Source organism: Somniosus microcephalus, chromosome 26 (genome assembly GCF_052327205.1).
Source record: "Somniosus microcephalus isolate GS21.2 chromosome 26, FLI_Smic_1.0, whole genome shotgun sequence".
Taxonomy (NCBI): domain Eukaryota; kingdom Metazoa; phylum Chordata; class Chondrichthyes; order Squaliformes; family Somniosidae; genus Somniosus; species Somniosus microcephalus.
The window spans coordinates 53,132,650-53,155,348 of record NC_141012.1 but is presented as its reverse complement, the minus strand read 5'-3'; the positions used below and the strand labels follow the sequence as shown (position 1 = coordinate 53,155,348).

The following is a 22,699-nucleotide window of genomic DNA, read 5'->3' as shown; positions in this document are numbered from 1 at the left end:
AATCGGGTTCTTTATCCTGATGTGGTACCCGATCAGCAGCAGCAGTCTCTCTCACGTGCACGCTCTCTCTCTCTCTCTCTCTCTCTCATTGTTGATGAGCCGATTCCAAACCTGGAGAATCCATCCACCTCCCAGGAATATTGAAAGATGAGTGAGGGTCCTGCCCCGATCGTCATGCAGTGACGTTGCTGGTGAGTGAGGACTGGACCAGGCCTGGCTCTGATCATAGATTCATAGAATGGTTACAGCACAGAAGGAGGCCATTCGGTCCATCGAGCCCGTGCCGGCTCTCTGCAAGAGCACTTCAGCTAGTCCCACACCCCCGCCCTTTCCCCGTAGCCCTGCAATTTTTTTTCCTTCAGGTACTTATCCAATTCTCTTTTGAAAGCCATGATGGCATAGTGGTGGCACGGTGGCATAGTGGTTAGCACTGTTGTCTCACAGCGCCAGGGACCCAGGTTCGAATCCGGTCTCGGGCGACTGTCTGTGTGGAGTTTGCACATTCTCCCCGTGTTTGCGTGGGTTTCCTCCGGGTGCTCCGGTTTCCTCCCACAGTCCAAAGATGTGCGGGTTAGGTTGATTGGCTGTGATAAATTGACCCTTAGTGTTAGGGGGATTAAATACGTGGGGTTACAGGGATAGGGTGGGATATGTGTCGGTGCAGGCTCGATGGGCCGAAATGGCCTCTATCTGCACTGTGGGGTTTCTATGATTCTGTGTGATTGAATCTGCCTCCACCACCCTCTCAGGCATTGCATTCCAGATCCTGACCACTCGCTGCACAAGAAAGATTTTCCTCGTGTTGCCTTTGGCTCTTCTGCCAATCACTTTAAATCTGTGTCCTCGATCAAATCTCCTCTCAACCTTCTCTGCTGTAAGGAGAACAACTCCAGCTTCTGGCGCAAAAACACAAAAGGAAAAGCGGCCCAACCATGGACAACAAAAGAAATTAAGGATAGTATTAGATCCAAAGAGGAGTCATATAAAGTTGCCAGAAAAAGTAGCAAGCCTGAGGATTTGGAGCAGTTTAGAATGCAGCAAAAAAGGACCAAGAGATTGATTAAGAGGAGAAAATAGAGTATGAGAGTAAACTTGCAAGGAACATAAAAGCGGACTGTAAAAAGCTAGTAAAAAAATTAGTGAGGACAAATGTAGGTCCCTTACAGTCAGAAACAGGAGAATTTATAATGGGGAACAAGGAAATGGCAGAGCAATTAAACAAATACTTTGGTTCTGTCTTCACGGAAAAGGACACAAATAACTTCCCAGAAATGCAAGGGAACCAAGGGTCGAGCGAGAAGGAGGAATTAAAGGAAATTAGTATTAGTAAAAAAAATAGTGCTGGAAAAATTAATAGGACTGAAAGCTGATAAATCCCCAGGACCTGATAATCTGCATCCCAGAGGTAGCCATGGAAATAGTGGATGCATTGGTTGTCCTCTTCCAAAATTCTATAGATTATAGAACAGTTCCTGCAGATTGGAGGGTAGCAAATGTAACCCCACTATTTAAAAAAGGAGTGAGAGAGAAAACAGGGAACTACAGACCGGTTAGCCTAACATCTGTAGTAGGGAAAATGGTAGAGTCTATTATAAAGGATGTGATAACAGGACACTTAGAAAATATCAACGGGATTAGACAAAGTCAACATGGATTTATGAAAGGGAAATCGCGTTTGACAAACCTACTGGAGTTTTTGAGGATGTAACTGGTAGAATAGATAAAGGAGAACCAGTGGATGTGGTGTATTTGGATTTTCAGAAGGCCTTTGATAAAGTCCCACCTAAGAGGTTAGTGTGCAAAATTAAAGCACATGGGATGTAGGGAAAGCCAACTCCAACGGTTTCCTCCTCCTGACGAAATGCTTAGGACATGGCCTTGTCATAACCAACACCTTGTTCCATCAGAGAGACAAGTACAAGGCTTCATGGCAGCACCCTTGCTCCAAGCACTGGCATCTGCTGGACTACATCATCGTCCAAGTGAGGGACCGCAAGGAAGTCCGCATCACCTGCGCCATGACAGGAGCTGACGACTGCTGGACAGACCACCGCCTCATCCGCTCTGTCATCTCCATCAATGTAGCCCCAACACAGCGGCGCCAACAGAAGCAATGCTGCAGGAAAATCAACGCTGGAGCACTCAAAGACCCCGCTAAGAAAGCCCTATTCAGCCTGCGCCTCACAACCAACCTGACAACTCCCAGTGATTCAGAGACACAGAGTGTCCACAGCGCCTGGTCTGCACTCAAGGCCTCCATAATCAGCACCTGTGAAGAGACGTTCGGTCACTCAACCAGGAAACAACAAGACTGGTTCGTCAAGAACGACCAGGAGATCCAGGAGCTAATAAGCCGCAAGTGCAAGGCATTCCTGATCTGGAAACAGCAACAGAACTTGAGAGCAAGAAAGCAGCTCTACAGACGCCTGAAGGCCAAGGTCCAACAAAAAACTCGTGACCTAAAGAACAGATGGTGGGTGGAGAAAGTGCAGGAGATCCAGCAGCTAGCCGACAACCACGACATGCGTGGATTCTTTAGCGCAGTCTAGACACAAAATGCATCAAGAGAGCGGGACTATGGTATTGAGATAGAGGATCAGCCATGATCACATTGAATGGCGGAGCAGGCTCAAAGGGCCGAATGGCCGACTCCTGCTCCTATTTTTCTATGTTTTTCCAGTCTATCCGCGTAACTGAAGTCCCTCATCGCTGGAATCATCCTCGTGAATCTTTACTGCATCCTCTCTAAGGCCTTCACATCCTTCAAGGGGATATAGACAGGCTACGTGAGTGGGCAAGAAAATGTCAAATGGAATATAATGTGGAGAAATGTGAAGTTATTCACTTTGGTAGGAACAATAGAAAAGCAAAGCAGAGTATTTTTTAAATGGTGAGAGATTGGGAAATGTTGGTGTTCAGAGGGACCTGGGTGTCCTTGTACATGAATCACTGAAAGTTAACATGCAGGTACAGCAAGCAATTAGGAAAGCGAATGGTATGTTGGCCTTTATTACAAGAGGATTTGAGTATAGGAGTAAAGGGGGGGGAAATTTGGTTGCTTTGCGCCTCCCGTTAGCGCTCTAAGAGGGCGCAAAGCAACTCGCACCAGGGCGCGGTGCCGCCAACGCCTCCCACGAAATTCAGCGGGAGGTTAGCGGCGGCGCTAATCGCCGGCAATGACGTCATCGCCATGCGCAGCACCCCGGCCGCGATCTTAGATAGCACCCCCTGACTTACCGCCGGACGCTATGTCCAACGGGGTCAGGGGGGCCGACCTGCGGGAGGGGCGGTGCTATTTAAAGGCGAGGTGCCGGGTGGCCATTTTTGTTGCTGCCAGCACCTGCCTCTGCTGCCGTCCCCGGCCTCCTGACCCCCCCCCCCCCCGCGGAGTGCCAGCTGCGCTCCATGAGCACTCCATGAGCTCAAGAGAAGTGCCGGGATCTTTTGCCGACACTCCTGATCCCCGGGGGCCCAGTTGTGCCCCGGGTCGTGCTGCACAAGGCCCCTCCCCTTTAAGAAGGGGCGGAAGGCCTCCAATACGGCGGCACGTAGCGCCGCGATATTCCCTCGCAGCGCCCCAAGAGGGAGACGGGACGCTTCCAGTAGCGCTTCCCTCTTTGGGGCACTACCACTCAATTTCGGTCGCGGGGGGCGCTAATTTTTCCGGGGAGGGCGAAGTTAGCGCCCCAAAGGGGACACGACTCAATTTTTAGCCCATTTGTCTTACTGCAATTATATAGGGCCATGGTGAGACCACACCTGGAGTATTGTGTGCAGTTTTGGTCTCCTTACCTAAGGAAGGATATACTTGCCATAGAGGGAGTGCAACAAAGGTTCACCAGACTGGTTCCTGGGATGGGGGGATTGTCCTATGAGGAGAGATTGAGTAGACTAGGCCTATATTCTCTAGAGTTTAGAAGAATGAGAGGTGATCTCATTGAAACATTCAAAATTCTTACAGGGCTTGACAGGGTAGATGCAGGGAGGATGTTTCCCCTGGCTGGGGAGTCTAGAACCAGGGGTCACAGTCTCCGAATAAGGGGTCGGCCATTTAGGACTGAGATGAGGAGAAATTTCTTCACTCAGAGGGTGGTGAATCTTTTGGAATTCTCTACCCCAGAGGGCTGAGGAGGCTCAGTCGTTGAGTATATTCAAGACAGAGATCGATAGACTTTTGGATATTAAGGGAATCCACTTTTTCAGTGTCTGCTTAAAAGCCAGCTGTATTCACATTCATGCCATGGCTGTTTTGGTCTTTCATGACTCCTTTGTGTTTGGTTTATTGATTGATCACCCATTGCTGTTCTAAACAGTTTACATAAGTCAGATGTTGTGTCCCATTTAGCCTTCACAGGATCTTAACTGTGAACCTTAATTTAATTCTTCACAAGTTAATGTATCTGCTGTTTGATCCTCTTTGTTCTAAGTTTGAGAGTTGATTTCACGAGGCAGGTGCGTATAGACCCTGAGTTACAGGCAGGGCTTTCCTGCTTCTGTGCTTCGCCAGCTCACCATTTACTGCCCGTTAAAGTGAAGTGGAAAACAGTGGCCATTGTTATGTACAAAACAATTTTGGAAAATGCAATGGCTGTTTCTTTGCTACGGTGCAAAGACATAAGGCAAAGCAGTTATCAAGTAATATTTATAGATAGATAAATGAGTGGTTGAGTGCAATTGGCATTTTTAATATCCCATAGGCAGGAATTCTGGTGCTTGGTTCTATGGCTGAATCCTGGGTACCTCTCGGGATCCAATTAATTTGCACAGATGCCACAAGAAGTAATCTTTACACTTTTACTAAATATCTGGAACGCGCTACCTGAAGCAGATTCCATCGGAACTTTCAAAATGCAATTGTTACATGTCCATGAAGAGGACTAATTTGCAGGGTTACGGGGAAAAAGCTGGGCCGTAGGACTAAATTTCAAAGAGCCGGCACAGGTACAACGGGCTGAACGGACTCCTTCTGTGTTGTAAGATTCTATGAATCAAGGGATATGTGGATAGGGCAGGAAAGTGGAGTTGCGGTAGAAGATCAGCCATGATCTTATTGAATGGCGGAGCAGGCTCGAGGGGCCGAATGGCCGACTCCTGCTCCTATTTCTTTTGTTCTTATGTTCTTATAAAGTGCGGTGTCCAGTTGAGGCCAAACCAGTGTTTTAGAAAGGTTCATCATAACTTCCTTGCTTTTGTACTCTATACCTCTATTTATGAAGCCCAGGATCCCGTATGCTTTTTTAACCGCTTTCTCAACCAGCCCTGCCGCCTTCAATGATTTGTGCACACATACCCCCAGGTCTCTCTGTTCATGCACCCACTTTAGGATTGTACCCTTTAGTTTATATTGCCTCTCCTTGTTCTTCCTACCAAAATGTAACACTTCGCACTTTTCTGTGTTAAATTTCATGTGCCATGTGTCCGCCCATTCCACCAGCCTGTCTATTTCTTCCTGAAGTCTATCACTGTCTTCCTCACTGTCCACTATACTTCCAAGTTTTGTGTCATCTGCATATTTTGAAATTGTGCCCTGTACACCCAAGTCAAGTCATTAATATATGATGTTCCTGCAGTCAAATGTTGAATCGTTTGTTAACATTTCCTGTCTCGGCTCCTGCGTAAAGGATGTCCACTTGAGTGAGGTACCCAAGGGCAACTGGCACCTGTGGTACAGGACTCCAACCTCGGGAGGAAATGGGAAACGGGAAAAGGGAATGCAGGTCAGCAGTGAAGTAACCCCGCGGGTGACCCAAGCACCCCTTCCCATTCCAAACTAAACCTTCAAGCTGGCAGCTCTCCCGAGATTATTAGGGTGGTCGAGGAGACTCGCTGAAGGATGTGCTCTTTCACATAACTATTTGGCATCAAACTATTTGGTGTCAGCTGTGGCTCAGTGGGCAGCACTCTCGCCTCTGAGTCAGAAGGTTGTGGATTCAAGTCCCACTCCAGAGACTTGAGCACAAAATCCAGGCTGACACTCCAGTGCAGTGCTGAGGGAGTGCTGCACTGTCAGAGGTGCCGTCTTTCGGATGAGACGTTAAACCGAGGCCCCGTCTGCTCTCTCAGGTGAACATAAAAGATCCCATGGCACTATTTCAAAGAAGAGCAGGGGAGTTCTCCCTGGTGTGCTGACCAATATTTACCCTTCAATCAACATCACAAACAGATTATCTGGTCATTATCACATTGCTGTTTGTGGGAGCTTGCTGTGCGCAAATTGGCTGCCGTGTTTCCCACATTACAACAGTGACTACACTTCAAAAGTACTTCATTGGCTGTAAAGCGCTTTGAGATATCCTGAGGTCATGAAAGATGCTAAATAAATGCAAGTATTTCTTTTTTCTCAAACCATCACCCACAGTGTTCACTAAACACCATCATGGTGGTGACTTTGCTCGCCCAGTGGTATCTGAATGCCCGCCTGTACTATGAGCATCAGCTCGTCAGTGCTTCCTCTCAACCCCGCACTTGCACAAAACTGAAGCATTCAAATCTTCCATTTGCTAGGTAGAGTGGATTGTCTCGTGGATTGAGAGAATCAGCAGCTTCACCCAGAGGTCTGACCTTTCCCCGGGTCCTGCCTAGTGTTTGTTCAGTGCTCCATTCCATTCACCCAGCACCCCTGTGCTCGCTGACCCACCTTGGTTCCTGGTTCACCAAGGCCTCAGATTTAAAATTCTCATCCTTGTGTTCAAATCCCTCCACGGCCTCGCCCCTCCCTATCTCTGTAACCTTCTCCAGCCCTACAACCCTCTGAGATCTTTGCGCTCCTCCTATTCTGGCCTCTTGTGCATCCACGAATTTAATCGCTCCACCATTGGCAGCTGTGCCTTCAACTGCCAAGGCCCTAAGCTCTGGAATTTCCTTCCTAAACCTCTCTGACTCTGTTTCTCCTAAGACGCTGCTAAAAACCTACCTCTTTGACCAAGGTTTTGGTCACCTGTCCTAATAGCTCCTTTTGCTCGATATCAATTTTTGTCTGCTAACACTCCTGTGAAGTGTCTTGGGACATTTGACTTGTAAAGGTGTGGGGAAGCTTTTAGAAACAGTAATCAGGGACAAAATTAACTGTCACTTGGATAGGTGTGGATTAATTAAGGAAAGCCAGTACGGATTTGTTAAAGGCAAATCATGTTTAACCAACTTGATCGACCTTTTTGATGCGGTAACAGAGAGGGTTGATGAGGGCAATGCGATTGATGTGGTGTACATGGATTTCCAAAAAGCGTTCGACAAAATGCCACATAATAGGCTTGCCAGCAAAGTTGAAGCCAATGAAATAAAAGGGACAGTGGCAGCATGGATACGAAATTGGCTAAGTGACAGGAAACAGAGAGTAGTGGTGAATGGTTGTTTTCAGACTGGAGGAAGGGGCCGATTCTAGGACCACTGCTTTTCTTGATATATATATGACTTGGACTTGTACAGGGCACAATTTCAAAGTCTGCAGATGACACAAAACTTGGCAGTATAGTGAACAGTGGGGATGATGGTGATAGACTTCAGGAAGACGTAGACAGGCTGGTGAAATGGGCGGACACGTGGCAGATGAAATTTAACGCAGAAAAGTGTGAAGTGATACATTTTGGTAGAAAGAATGAGTAGAGGCAATATAAACTAAAGGGTACAATCCTAAACGGGGTGCATGAACAGAGTGACCTGGGGCTATGTGTGCACAAATCGTTGACGGTGGCAGGGCAGGTTGAGAAAGTGGTTAAAAAGGCTTACGGGATCCTGGGCTTCATAAGTAGAGGTATAGAGTACAAAACTGGAAATTATGATGAACCTTTATAAAACACTGGTTCGACCACTGGACTACAAATCTGGGCAATACACTTTAGGAAGGATGTAAAGGCCTTTGAGAAGATGCAGAAAAAATTTACGAGAATGATTCCAGGAATGAGGGACTTCAGTTACGTGGATGGACTGGAGAAGCTGGGATTGTTCTCCTTGGAGCAGAGAAGATTGAGAGGAGATTTGATAGAGGTGTTCAATATCATGAGACGTCAGGACAGAGTAAATAGAGAGAAACTGTTCCCATTGGCGGAAGGGTCGAGAACCAGAGGACACCGATTTAAGGTAATTGGCAAAAGAACCAAAGGCGACGTAAGAAAAAACTTTTATACGCAGCGAGTGGTTAAGATCTGGAATGCGCTGCCTGAAAGGATGGTGGAAGCAGACTCAATCACGGCTTTCAAAAGGGAGTTGGATAAGTACCTGATGGGGGAAAATTGCAGGGCTACGGGGAAAGGGCGGGGGAGTGGGACTCGCTGAGAGTCGGCACGGGCTCGACGGGCTGAATGGCCTTTTTCCGTGCTGTAACCATTCTATGAAATGCAAGTTATTATATATTGGTCCAATTAATGCATGTCCAGGCAGGGTACAGTTGTCTGAAATGTAAACAGAAAATGCTGGAAATACTCAGCAGGTCAGGCAGCATCTGTGGAGAGAGAAACAGAGTTAACGTTTCAGGTCGACGACCTTTTGTCAGAACTGGAAAGAGTTATAGATGTAACAGATTTTAAGCAAGTGCAGGGGCGGGGAAAGGGGGGAGGGGAGGAAAGAACAAAAGGGAAGGTCTGTGATAGGGTGGAAGGCAGGAGAGATTAAATGACAAAAGGGATGATGGTGCGAGGCAAAAGGAGATGGTAATGGGACAAGTAAAGAAACAAAAGATGGGTCTAGAGGAGGTGTAAATGGTAACAGCAGAATCATCAACAACTGCTGTCCGAAAAAATGAGAGCCGTTGATATGATCTGAAATTGTCGAACTCGATGTTGAGTCCGGAAAGCTGTAAAGTGCCTAATCGAAGGATGAGGTGCTGTTCCTCGAGCTTACATTGAGCCTCATTGGAACAGTGTAAGAGGCCGAGGACAGAGAGGTCAGAGTGGGAGTGGAGCGGAGAATTAAAGTGACAGGCGACCAGAAGCTCGGGGTCACCCTTATGGACTGAACGGAGGTGTTCAACAAAGCGGTCGCCCAATCTGCGTTTGTTCTCCCCAGTGTAGAGGAGACCGCATCGTGAGTAATGAATACAATATACTAAATTGCAAGAAGTACAAGTAAATCGCTGTTTCACCTGCAGTTGCCTGGTTTGATGCTGGGATCTTCCTGAGATGATTGCAATTACATTTTCTCTCTGTGGTCCCCAAGATTGGCACCATTATTTCAGGAAGTTAAGATCAATTTGGAGCTAGTCAGTGCTGTAAAATAATAAGCTGAAGGTTAATTTAATAAACAAATATCGGTGCAGTTGTCGCCCGCCCCCCCCCCCCCCCCCCCCCCTCTGTCACCGAGAGTTCAACACTTCCCTTACATTGAGCAGCCCTGCTGTTACTGAGAGATCAGGCCCACAATCTGAGAGAGGTTGGACAGTCACAGTGAACGAAGAGTGCGTGCCTCTCTCTCTCGGCACTGGGATCAGCCCCTCTCGTTCCTTTCTGTGAAGCACCTTGCTGGGTTGCTGATTCTGCAACTACTGGCACGGCCCGGCCTCTCGGGTCTTTTGAAGATTTCCCTTGCCCTTGTTTCAACAGACGGGGTTAGTGAACATTCATTCTTTTATCAGTTTTTGGCATTTGGATAAACCAGTCAGTTTTTACTGAATCTCTGAGTTCAATTTATCTAAGGGTGTAAGGAACATAAACTTTTACCTGTCGTTACATTCTTCTGTTGATGAGGTACCATTTTAATTCTCTTGTAACTTTAATAACTCAGTGATTCACGTTAATTGTTTCTAGTACTTGGCTGTGCTCTGTTAGTAAACAGTATTGGTTCCACTGGCTGCTTTCTGATGCGCTTAATACAGGGCCAAAAGAAATTGGAACTTGCTATTTCTTATTAGCTATTTCAAAGAGGTTTTATGGGTAGAAGGATGAGACACTTGCTGCACTATTTCCTGTTTGCACCTAGCTGCAACAGTCACTGAGATAGACAGGAGCTCCTTCAGTTGGACACCAACGTTACTACAAGAAAGACTTATGAGTGGGAAGCGGGTGGCTAATCCCTTTCAGAGATACATAGGTCAGTCCTTTATTTGAAAATACTGCAACAAAAAAAAAGAGCCATTCAAAGGAGCTCAACTTACTGGTTTGTCTGTTTCACTCTTTTGTGAACTGGTCTGTATTTGGACCGCCTCCAGTAGCCGGTTGTTGTTGCTTTCTGCAGTAATGATTCGGTCTGTGAATAAACCTGCTTGGCGCTTTAGCCTGCAACTGCTTCAGCTCGTCTTCCAAGTGATGAGGGTGTGTGTTAGAAATCCAGGAACAATAAACAGGTCTGTTCGCCTGGGGCATGCTGTGCCAGATTACTGTGTGTGTCAGGTGCTATGTCAATCCCAAGGGAATGAGGGCTGTGGGAGTTGGCTTTTCTGTTGGGCACAGAAAATGTAACCGGGGAAACCCAATACTAACACAAGACACACCGTGCCTGCCTGAAACCAGTTTATTAAAATAATAATCGGCCACCTGCTTGTTTGAACATCGTGACTGCGGTTAACCCAGTCGTAATGCCCCCCCCCCCCCTTCCCCGGTTAACCCTGTTGGCATGCCCCCCCCCTCCCCGGTTAACCCTGTCGGCATGGCCCCCACCCTCTTTTCCCCCCCCCCCCCCGGTTTACCTGGCGGCGCGGCCCACCTGAGCCCAGCTCCGTCCTCGCCTAGCACGCACTGCCATTACCGGCAGGTTGCCAAGGAATACTGGTGATCAGCCATAGATACTTTGTGGCCCTTCCATTTAAAGACATTTCTGAAATAGCTTGGCTTCAGGATGATTGACATCTGCTCTGGTGTCCCTGCCTGGCGAGCAGTCACTGAGCTCTAACTCATTCTCGACCTGGATTATTTCAGAGCGCATTCACCAGGCCCAGGCTGCAGCGGCTAAAGCCAAGAAGGCGTTGCAACAGAAACCCAAGCTGACGACCAAGATCGTGAGTATTATTGGTCCTTTCAGGAGCTGAGTAACTTCCTGATTCCCCTGGGCTGGGGGTCGGGACTGCCACTCTCTTGTGTGTTTTGTTGACCTCTGTGAAGTACTTTTTGCTTTCCCGTGTTCAGGTGATTTTCCCTCTCAATGTCTTCCCATCCCGAGAGCGGCAGCTGGCTTCCACTAAGCACTTGCTCACGGCGGCAACTCTCCGATCACTCATTCAGCGCGCACAGCAGTCAAAAATAATCAAAAAGGCTCGTGGAATGTTGGCCTTTATCTCGAGGGGGCTGGAATACAAAGGGATGAATTTATGCTTCAGTTTTACAGAGCTCTGGTTCGACCCCATCTGCCACTGTGTTCAGCTCTGGGCCCCGCACCTCAGGAAGGATCTACTGGCCTTGGAGGGGGTGCAGTGCAGATTCACCAGAATAATACCAGGGTTAAATTATGAGGACAGGTTGCACAGACAGCTTTTATCCCCTTGAGCATAAAAAGTTGAGGGGTGATCTATTTGAGGTGTTTAAAATGTTAAAAGGATTCGATAGGGTCGAGAGAGAGAAACTATTTCCTCTGATGGAAGAATCAAGAACAAGGACGTGATCTTAAAATTAGAGAAAGGTCATTCAGGAGTGAAATCAGGAAGAACTTTCTCCCACAAAGGGTAGTGGAAATCTGGAACCCTCTCCCCAAACGGCTGTAGATGCTGGGAGTCGATTGGCGCTTTCAAGACCGAAATCAATAGATTGTTGTCCAGCAAGGGCATCTAAGGATATGGAACAAAGACAGGCAAATGGAATCGAGATACAGAGCAGCCATGATCTCATTGCCTGCGGGCTGAATGGCCTCCTCCTGTTCCTGTGTAACCCTGCACTCCACAGGGCACCCCTGGTGCCAGGACATTCTGACCTTGCATTACAGCTCCAGCCCGGGTACAGCACGGGGGCACCATGGACCGGGGGCAATATTGTCCCAACGGCTGAATCAAAGACTTCCCAACTATAAACAGGGCCTTTCACCGCTTCATAGTGTGAGCTTGATCTGAAAATGGCATTATCTACAGGAAAAGATTGCAATCCTGTGACTGGTTCATTTCCTGTAATTAAAGCGTTTTGATCTGTATTGATAAAGATTAAACACTTAACAACTGGAGCCATTAAGCTATAAGAATGATTGCTCTGCTCCACTAACAGCTGAACAGTGAGTGATTGGTGCTCAGATTCTCATCGTAACATGGGGATTGTTAGACGAGAAAAGACCAAAGTCCATCTAATTCGCCTTCTCCCATCCTGGCACTCACATGATGCAATGATAATGGAGTTGTTGATTAATCACAGCAATCATCAATCTCTATAAATTAGATCCAGACATGCGACGAGGAAAATCTTGGAAAGTTTTGGAAAGCACAGGTCCAAAGTCACCTGTTCCTCCCGAGCCCGCTACACTCACCAAATGTCATGTCTCAAATTACTCATATACTCTGTCCCAAAATGTTATTTTTAAAAAGAAATGACCTAATTTGAATGAATCAACACGTTCCACTTCCACCATCTCCCTAGGGAACTTGTTCCACTCGCTCAGGTAAATAATGTTTCCGCAGATTATCATAGAATCATACAGCACGGAGGAGGCCATTCGGCCCATTCTGCCTGTGCTGCCTTGTTTATGCCCAACCAGTGACGAGCTCATTTCCACTGGTACCTTTCACCTACTTGCGTTGCCCACTTTCTCTGCCCCCTTTAGTTTTGTAGTTCCCCCCCAGTAATTATACCCCAATTGGAACGGTGCAATATTTTTTCACAACAAAGCTTCATACAAGGCTATCAGTTTTAAAGCTGCTTTGTGCAGGATCCTGTCTGTCAACAAGTGCGAATTAATCAGTGAAGTTGGATGGTGATTGAGCAGCTAGAAGGTCTCCAGCAGGAATGCTGCATTAGTGTGAGGAGCCACAGGTAACCAGCTGCACCTTGTCTTCCTTTCCATGCCGTGGGAATGGGTTTTAACGTCATGTCTGTTTTCTCTAGAAGTCTTCTGGTAAGGAGAGTGCCACAAAGCTCCCTCTGTGTGAGCAGTCTCTGGGACCCCAGGTGGTGGCAGACTCCAGCTTGCCCCACACACCTGTAACTCCAGTAACTCCCACATTACCGGCTACACCCACATCACCGCCGGCATCGTCCGATGGCACCAAAGTCCCGGCAACCAGTGCACCGGAACTGGTCAAATCTGGTCAAAGGTCAGTTATTCCTGGTACTCTCTAGTTTCACACAGCAGACTGTCCTGTCCTCTTGTTCAGTATCTGCAGTAAGCACTTGTATGGACCAATGTTACCGGTTACAGCAGCTCTTCATGTTACAACAGTACAGTGAATACCTGATGCTGTGCTGTCACAAATACAGGCATTGTGACTGAGGAAAGATGCTTCACGCTGTTTAATACATCATTTCCCCTCTCAGCTGGTTGTTCTCCCTCTTTTGATTGCCTTTTCCCTCCCTGCCCCTGGTTTTCTGCCCTTTTCTGAAGGTGCGAACTCGTGCTGGCCGAGAGCTGCGCGGGGACTGGTTCTCCTCCAGTAGCTCAGCTGAGTGGCCATCTCCATGTGCGAGTCGAGGCAGTATCAAGGTTGTTGAGAATATCACAGCTGAGTCTGATCCTGTGCACACCATCATACGTGTTGAATGGTGATTATAGAAAAAAAAAGAGCGGAATAAGCCAAAAAAGTATCAGCCAGTTATAGGCTGACTTCAGTTGTGGAAGTATTTAACATAGGATGCAATTATTAAACCCTGAGAGAAACACGAGATAATCAGGGCCACTCAGCACAGATTTCTGAAAGGCCGGTTGTGTTTGACCAATTTTTAAATAAAATAACAGGAGGGTAATTTGTATGGATTTTCAAAAGCATTTGATAAGGTACCATAGTCAGAGACTTGGGGCAAAAGTAATGTAGACGGAAATAAAGGAAAGATGGATTGAGAGGTAGGAATACAGCTTGTACAGGACTTGAAAAGGCCATCGCCATTCATTTAGCCAGTCCCAGGATAAGAACATAAGAAATAGGAGTAGGTCATACGGCCCTCGAACCTCCTCCGCCATTCAGTCAGATCATGGCTGATCATCGACATCAACTCCACTTTTCTGTCCTATCCCCATATCCCTCGATTCCCCTCTAGTCCAAAAATCTATCTACCTCAACCTTGAATATACTCAACGACTGAGCATCTTGGAAATTTTCCAGTCTTGGAGATAGTTGGTGGGAAGAAAGCCAAGGGTAAGGCTGAAAGAGATTTCTCATTGCAGAAAGATGCGTAGAGTGATGTTCCACAGGGGCCTGTGTTGGGAATAGTATTGTTTATTACAGAGATATGAATGATCTGGACTTGTGAACAATATTGAAACTTGCTGATACCAAATTGTGCAGTAAGGTAAATTGTAACGAGGACACAGATGGTCCTGCAGAGTGGGCAGACAGGTGGCAGATACCGTTCAATGGAGACAAGTGTGAATCCCTTTTGGAAGCAAAGAGCAAAGAAAGACATATTAATTGGTATGATTTGAAATGGTGCAGAGGAGCAGATACACAGGTCAGTAAAGGTGGGATTTTATTGAGGTCAGCCATGGCTCAATGAGTAGCACTCAAGCCTCTGAGTCTCAGGTTGTGGGTTCAAGCCCTATTCAAGAGTCTAGGCTGACACTCCCAGTGCAGTACTGAGGGAGTGCTGCACTGCTGGAGGTGCTGCCTTTCAAATGAGATGTTAAACCGACTGAGATGAGAAGGAATTTCTTCACTGAGGTTTGTGAGGAATTCTCTGCCCCCAAGGGCTGTGGATGCTCAGTCATTCAGCATATTCAAGGCTGAAATAGATAGGTTTTTGGACTCTAGGGGAATCAAGGGATATGGGGATAGTGCAGGAAAGTGGAGTTGAGGTCGAAGATCAGCCATGATCTTATTGAATGGGGGAGCAGGCTCTAAGGGCCGTATGGCTGACTCCTGCTCCTAATTCTTATGTTCTTCTATTCTGCCTGTGCTCGCAGATGGACATAAAAAGATCCCACGGCACTATTTCGAAGAAGAGCAGGGGAATTCTCCCCGGTGTCCTGGACAATATTTATCCTTCAATCAACATTGCTAAAACAAATTATCTGCTAATTGTCACAGTACTGTTTATGGGATCTTGCTGTGCGCAAATTTGCCGCGTTTCCTACATTACAACAGTGGCTACACTTCAAAAGCACTTCATTGGCTGTAAAGCACTTTGGGATGTCCTGAGGTCGTGAAAGGCGCGATAGAAATGTCAGTCTTTTCTTTTTCAGCTCTAGGGTGCACACTGAAAGAATGGGTCAGTGGCATTTGGGGTTTTATTGGGGTCAGCTCTAGGGTGCATACTGAAAGAATGAGTCAGTGGCATTTGGGCCCAGAAATTTGGGTCGGAGGCTTCCCGCGGGTGCAAGCCTCTGACCTGCACTTACCTAGCGCGCCGGCCGTTGAGCTGTGGGCCCGCGTGGGATTCCGATCCTGGGCCTGCTCCAACTGCCGGCGCGCAGTGCTTGCGTATCCCAGGGGCGCAGTTAGTTCGAAGCGTCCCCTGGGATCACGTGGGCCATGGAGAGCCAATGGTAGCAGGGAATGCTTCATTCATAAGTTTGACAGGAAGAGCTGTCAAACCTATAAATACTATAAGCCCCAAAACATCACTAAAACTTCAAATACATTTTTTTTTTAAATCACATTTTTAGAATAACTATAAATTACATGAAATAACTATTTTAAACAATAATTTAAATTTTTGAAAAAATTAATTACATTTTCTAACGGGGCTAAAAATAAACGTACCTTTCTTTAAAGTATTTAAAAATAATAAACCTGTGAAAAAAATGTTTTAATTTTAATTAATTCACCACTTACCTTGTTAAAAGCAGGCCTTGCGACTGCTTTTTATAAGTGTAACTGCCGGAGACTTACCCTCCTGGAGAAACCTGGGGGAAAAAACTTAAGTTCCAGGCGTACGCGCTGCCTCTCCGGCGCTCGCGTTCGGCCTCTGAACCCCTTCTTTCAGGGGAACGGAAGTGCCAGTTTCATAAGAACATAAGAAATAGGAGCAGGAGTAGGCCAATCGGCCCCTCGAGCCTGCTCCGCCATTTAATAAGAGCATGGCTGATCTGATCCTAACCGCCAATCCACTATCACAGAACCATCTCCTGAATCTAACAGAATTAGACACACGAAATAGGAGCAGGATCAGGCTACACGGCCCCTGGGCCCGCTCCGCTACCCACAGGGCCATGACCGATCCGAACCTAGACTCATGTCCAAATTCCTGCCCGCCCCCTGTAACCCTTAATTCCCTTTATTTCCAGGAAACTGTCTATTTCTGTTTTAAATTTATGTAATGATGTAGCTTCTACAGCTTTTTGGGGCAGCATATTCCATGGACCTACCACCCTCTGAGTGAAGTAGTTCCTCCTCATCTCAGTTTTGAAAGAGCAGCCCCTTATTCTAAGACTATGCCCCCTAGTTCTAGTTTCACCCATCATCGGGAACATCTTCCCCGCATCCACCCGATCCAACCCCTTCACAATCTTATATGTTTCAATAAGATCGCCTCTCATTCTTCTGAACTCCAATGAGTAGAGTCCCAATCTACTCAACCTCTCCTCATATGTCCATCCCCTCATCCCCGGGATTAACCGAGTGAACCTTCTTTGTACTGACTCGAGAGCAAGTATGTCCTTTCTTAAGTATGGACACCAAAACTGTACGCAGTATTCCAGGTGCGGTCTCACCAATACCTTGTACAACTGAAGCACTACCTCCCTATTTTTATATTCTATCCCCCTAGCAATGAAAGCCAACATTCCATTGGCCTTCTTAATCACTTGCTGCACCTGCATACTAACCTTTTGAGTTTCGTGCACCAGGACCCCCAGATCCCTTTGTACTTCAGTACTTTCCAGTTTCTTGCCATTAAGATAATAACTTGCTCTACGATTTTTCCTGCCAAAGTGCATAACCTCACACTTTCCAGTATTGTATTCCATCTGCCAAATCTCTGCCCACTTACTTAGCCTGTCTATGTCCCCTTGCAGGTTTTTTATGTCCTCCTCACTCACTACTCTCCCTCCCATCTTAGTATCATCTGCAAACTTTGATATGTTACACTCGGTCCCCTCCTCCAAATCGTTAATATAGATTATAAAGAGTTGGGGACCCAGCACTGACCCCTGCGGAACACCACTAGTTACTGATTGCCAGTCTGAGAATGAACCATTTATCCCAACTCTCTGCCTTCTGTTAGATAGCCAATCCTCTATCCATGCCAGAATATTACCCCCAATCACGTGATTTTTTATCTTAAGCAATAATCTTTTGTGTGGCACCTTGTCAAATGCCTTTTGGAAGTCTAAATACACTACGTCCACTGGTTCCCCTTTATCCACCCTATATGTTACTTCCTCAAAGAACTCCAGCAAATTTGTCAAACATGACTTCCCCTTCATAAAACCATGCTGACTTTGTCCTATTAAATTATGATGCTTTCTGTCTACTGCCCTTTTTAAATAAGGGTGTTACATTAGCAGTTTTCCAGTCTGCCGGGACCTTTGCCGAGTCCAGGGAGTTTTGGAAAATTATTACCAATGCATCCACAATCCCTACCGCCACTTCCCTCAAGACCCTAGGATGTAAGCCATCAGGTCCAGGTGATTTATCCGCCTTGAGTCCCATTATTTTACCGAGTACCACTTCCTTAGTGACTTTGATCGTGTTTAGTTCCTCCCCCCCTTTAGCCCCCTGTTTGTCCAGTGTTGGGATATTCTTAGTGTCCTCTACTGTAAAGACTGATATAAAATATTCATTCAGTGTTTTTTGCCATCTCCATATTTCCCACCATTAATTTCCCGGTCTCATCCTCTAAGGGACCAACATTTACTTTAGCCACCCTTTTTCTTTTTATATAACTATAAAAACTCTTACTATCTGTTTTTATATTTTTTGCTAATTTACTTTCATAATCTATCTTCCCTTAATCAATCTTTTTGTTATTTTTTGCTGTCTTTTAAAGTTTTCCCAATCCTCTATCCTCCCACTAGATTTGGCTACCTTATATGCCCTTGTTTTTAGTCGAATACTATCCTTAATTTCTTTACTTAGCCATGGATGGCTGTCTTTTCTTTTACACCCTTTTCTTCTCAGTGGAATATATATTTTTTGGAAGTTGTAAAATAACTCCTTAAATGTACACCACTGATCATGTATCGTCTTACCCTTTAATCTATTTTCCCAATCCACTCTACTCAATTCCGCTCTCATACCTTCATAGTCTCCTTTATTCAAGCTTAGCACGCTTGTTTGAGATCCAACCTTTTCACCCTCTAATTGAATATGGAATTCAACCATGTTATAGTCACTCATTCCAAGGGGATCCTTTACTAAGGACATTTTTAATTAATCCTGTCTCGTTACACGGGACCAGATCTAAGGTTGCTTGCCCCCTGGTCGGTTCAGTTACATACTGCTCAGGAAACCCATCCCTAATACACTCAATGAACTCATCCTCAAGGCAGCCCTGCCCAATTTGATTTGACCAATTAATATGATAGTTAAAATCCCCCATAATTATAGATGTTCCCTTATTACAAGCCTCAACTATTTCCTGATTGATACTCTGTCCAACAGAGTTGCCACTGTTCGGAGGCCTATAGACTACGCCCACTCGTGTTTTTTTCCCCTTATTATTCCTTACCTCCACCCAAACTGTTTCATTATCCTGATCTTTTGACCCAATATCATTTCTCTGTATTACAGTGATTCCTTCCTTTATTAACATAGCCACCCCACCTCCCCTTCCTTCCTGCCTGTCCTTCCTGATCGTTAAATAACCTGGTATGTTTAATTCCCAGGCATTGTCACCCTGCAGCCGTGTTTCTGTAATGGCCACAAGATCATACCCATATGTAATTATTTGTGCCATTAACTCGTCTATTTTGTTACGAATGCTACGTGCATTCAGATAGAGAACTTTCAAATATGTTTTGTGACACTTAGTTCCTGCTTTTGCCCTTTTTATTACTTTACCATTTCCCGTGCATGCGCAGTGCATGCACGAAACCGGCACGTTCGTTGGGCCTACGCGTGAGTACCCCGTGAGTACTCACCCGTGGGGACCCGAATTTCAGGGCCTTGGGGTTTATGCACTGCGTCGGGCAGAGTTTGAGAGAACCCAAGGGTCACGACTGTTTCATCTGACGGGTTTTATTCTTGTTTGCAGCGTTTTGTTGGTGTCCTCGCCCACAATGCCTCAGCTTGGGAACCTTCTATCTGCAACACAGTCAGGACATCATGCTGGGCCACAGACGCCGGCCCGGCTACTGTCTCACTCTGTCGCAGCTACTCTACCCCAGGTCCGAGTAGTCACTGCTCAGCAAGGCTTAGCTTCCAGTGCACACCAAGCCTCTGTGGTACAGCAAGTCCAACAACACCAGCACCAGATCCGGCTCCCCACAGTCACTGCGTCTTCTCACACTAAGGTGCTGCCTCAGGTAAGGAGTAAAAACACAGTCTGCTGTACGCTGCGATTTATGGATACGATGAGTTGGAGAATACAAGTATTTGAAAATGAAATTCCTTTCATCTACTTTACTGGGATTGCTGGCATTGCATTGAGTTTGCGGAATGTGGGTTTATTCTTATAGACTTGGAAATTACAGCACAGAAGGAGCCCATTTGGCCTATCATGCCTGCACCGATGCTCACTTCAACTGGAGCTATGTGCTTTCATCCCATTTTCCTGCCCTTTGCCAGGGTTAAGGATACCTCCTCACGGCTGGAGAAGAACTTGCAGGGGGGGGTGCAGGATCCAGTTGTCGTGGACCATGTAGGAACCACCGACGTGGGTAGAACTAGGAATGAGGCTCTGCTGAGGGAGTTTGAGGAGCTAGGGTACAAATTAAAAAGCAGAACCTCAAAAGTAATAATCACGTGCAAATTCGCATAGGGACAAACAGATTAGAGGTTTAAATGCGTGGCTCAAAGAGTGGTGTGGGAGGAAGGGGTTTCAGTTCATGGGACACTGGCACCAGTAATGGGGAAAGAGGGAGCTGTTCCTTTGGGACGGGCTCCACTTAAACCGGGCTGAGATCAGTGTCCTGGCGAACCGAATAACTAGGGCAGTAGACAGGGGTTTAAACTAATGAAGGGGAGAGTGGGGGGGGAAGGAGTCAGGAAAGAGTAAATTTAAAAACAGCAAGAGAAATGTCAAGGCTCTAGAGCAGAGTAAGAGTTTAGGGTAAAAATAATCAGTGTGGGTTAGGAAGGGACAGAAAGAGTAACAAAGGTAATAGAGCATCAATGACTAAGGTGACATCAGGGGAAAATAGAAAAAAGTCAAAGCTAAAGGCACTATATCTGAATGCAAGAAGTATTCGCAACACAATAGATAAATTAATAACTCAGATAGAAATTAATAGGTTTGATCTCATAGCCATTACGGAGATGTGGTTGCAAGGTGACCAAGGTTGGGAACTAAATATTCCAGGATACTTAACTTTTAGAAGAGACAGGCAAAATGGAAAAGGAGGAGGGGTAGCCCTGATAATAAAGGATGGGCTAAAGACAGTAGAGAGAAAGGGCTAGATTTTCAGTATAGACAGTTTTGGGGCGCTAACCTTAGCGCCCGCCCCAGAGTAGCGCCCCGTTGCCGGAAATTCAGTGGCTTCGCCCTAAGAGGTTGGTGGAGCGCTAAAAGAGGCGTTCCACTACTATCTTTAGGCGCTAAGCCGGCGGTGCAGAGCGCAGCGCCCGAGTTCGGGCGCAGCGCACAGCAGACACTCTGGTGCCAGTGAGCTCTTAAAGGGGAAGGGTGCATGTGTTGTTTTCAAAGGCAGAGTCTGGGGGGGGGGGGGGGGGGGGGAAGAGAGGAGGAGGAGGAGGAGGAGGAGGCTTTAATTTGCGCTCCCCAGGGTGTGTGTTGCGTTCCATTTTACAAACGCACTGGACGCCAGCCGCACAATGGGGCGGTCCGACTGAAGTTTGGATTCGGGGCGGCCAAAGGGCGTTGCACGAGGATGTGACGTCATTTTCTGCGTGCGCATCCGGGCGGCCGCTAAACTTTGCGCCGGCGCTAACGGGCAACTTAATTTGGGGCGGGGCGCAAACTGCGCTGCGCCCGGGCACTACACGCATAGCGCCCGAAAATCACTTCTCTTAAGGCGCTAACTGCTGGCGCAAGCAACTGAAAATCTAGCCCAAAGGATCTTAGCTCTGAAAATCAAGAAGTAGAATCAGTTTGGGTGGAGCTAAGGAACAGCAAGGGGCAGAAAACATTGGTGGGAGTAGTTGCAGGGCAGAGTATAAATCAGAAAATTAGAAGCGCATGTAACAAGGGTAATACAGTGATCAGGGGGACTTTAATCTACATATAGACTGGGCAAATCAAATTTCCGGTAATAGTGTGGAGGACGAATTCATGGAATGTATACAAGATAGTTTTCTAGATCAGTATGTTGAGGAATCAACTAGGGAACAGGCTAATTTAGATCTAGTATTATGCAATGAGAAAGGATTAATTAATAACCTTGTCGTAAAGGGGCCTTTAGGGAAGAGTGACCATAATATGATAGAATTTTATATTGAGTTTGAAAGTGATTTCGTTAAATCTGAAACTAGGGTCTTAAATCTAAACAAAGCAAACTACGTAAGTATGAGGGGCAAGTTGGCTAACTACATTCAAAGGTATGACGGTAGACAAGCAATGGCTAGCATTTAAGGAATTAATGCATAATTTACAACAAATGTACATTCCTTTTAAGGCACAAAAACCCCACAGGAAAAGTGGCCCAACTGTGGCTAACAAGAGAAGTTAAAGATAGTATTAGATCAAAGGAAGATAATGTTGTCAAAAAGTAGTAAGCCTGAGGATTGGGAGCATTTTAGAATTCAGCAAAGGAGGACCAAGAAATTGATAAGGAAAGAGAAAAAAAGAATGAGAGTAAAATAGCAAGAGACATAAAAACAGATTGTAAACATTTTTATAGGTATGTAATTAGGAAGAGATTAGTGACAGTAAACATGGGCCCATTAGAGGCAGAGACAGAAGAAATTATAATAGGCAATAAGGAAATGGCAGAGACATTAAACAAATACTTTTTATCTGTCTTCACAGTAGAAGACACAAAAAACATTCTGGAAATAATGGGGAACCAAGGGTCTAGAGAGAACGAGGAACGTAAAGAAATCAGTATAAGTAAAGACATAGTACTGGAGAAATTAAGGGAACTAAGTGGCGATAAATCCCCTGGACCTGATGACCTGCATCCTCGGGTTTTAAAAGAGGTAGCTGCAGAGATAGTGGATGCACTGGTATTAATCTTCCAGAATTCCCTAGATTCTAGAACAATCCCCAAGGATTGGAAGGTAGCAAACGTAACCCCACTATTTAAACAAGGAGCAAGGGGAAAAAATGGGAAACGACAGGCCCGTTAGCCTGACATCAGTCGTAGGCAAAATGCTAGAATCTAGTAATAGGGACGTGGTAACAGGGCACTTAGAAAATCATATGATTAGGTGGAGTCAACATGGATTTATGAAAGGCAAATTGTGTTTGACAAATCTGTTCAGAGTTTTTCGAAGATGTAACTATTAGGATGGATAAAAGGGAACCAGTGGATGTAGTGTATTTGGATTTTCAAAAAGCATTGGAGATGGTGCCACACAAGAGGTTATTAAACAAAATTAGGGCTCATGGGATTGGGGGTAATATACTAGCATGGATTGAGGATTGGTTAA

General features: G+C 46.0%; 1 protein-coding gene across 1 annotated transcript in view; it reads left to right on the top strand.

Moving 5' to 3' along the window:
- nfrkb (nuclear factor related to kappaB binding protein) overlaps positions 1-22,699 on the top strand; it is a 129,240-nt gene that overhangs the window by 82,546 nt on the left and 23,995 nt on the right. Inside the window, 3 exon segments of the mRNA XM_085968187.1 lie at positions 10,845-10,924; positions 12,945-13,153; positions 19,185-19,455. Coding sequence (XP_085824313.1) covers positions 10,845-10,924; positions 12,945-13,153; positions 19,185-19,455 — 560 coding nt within the window.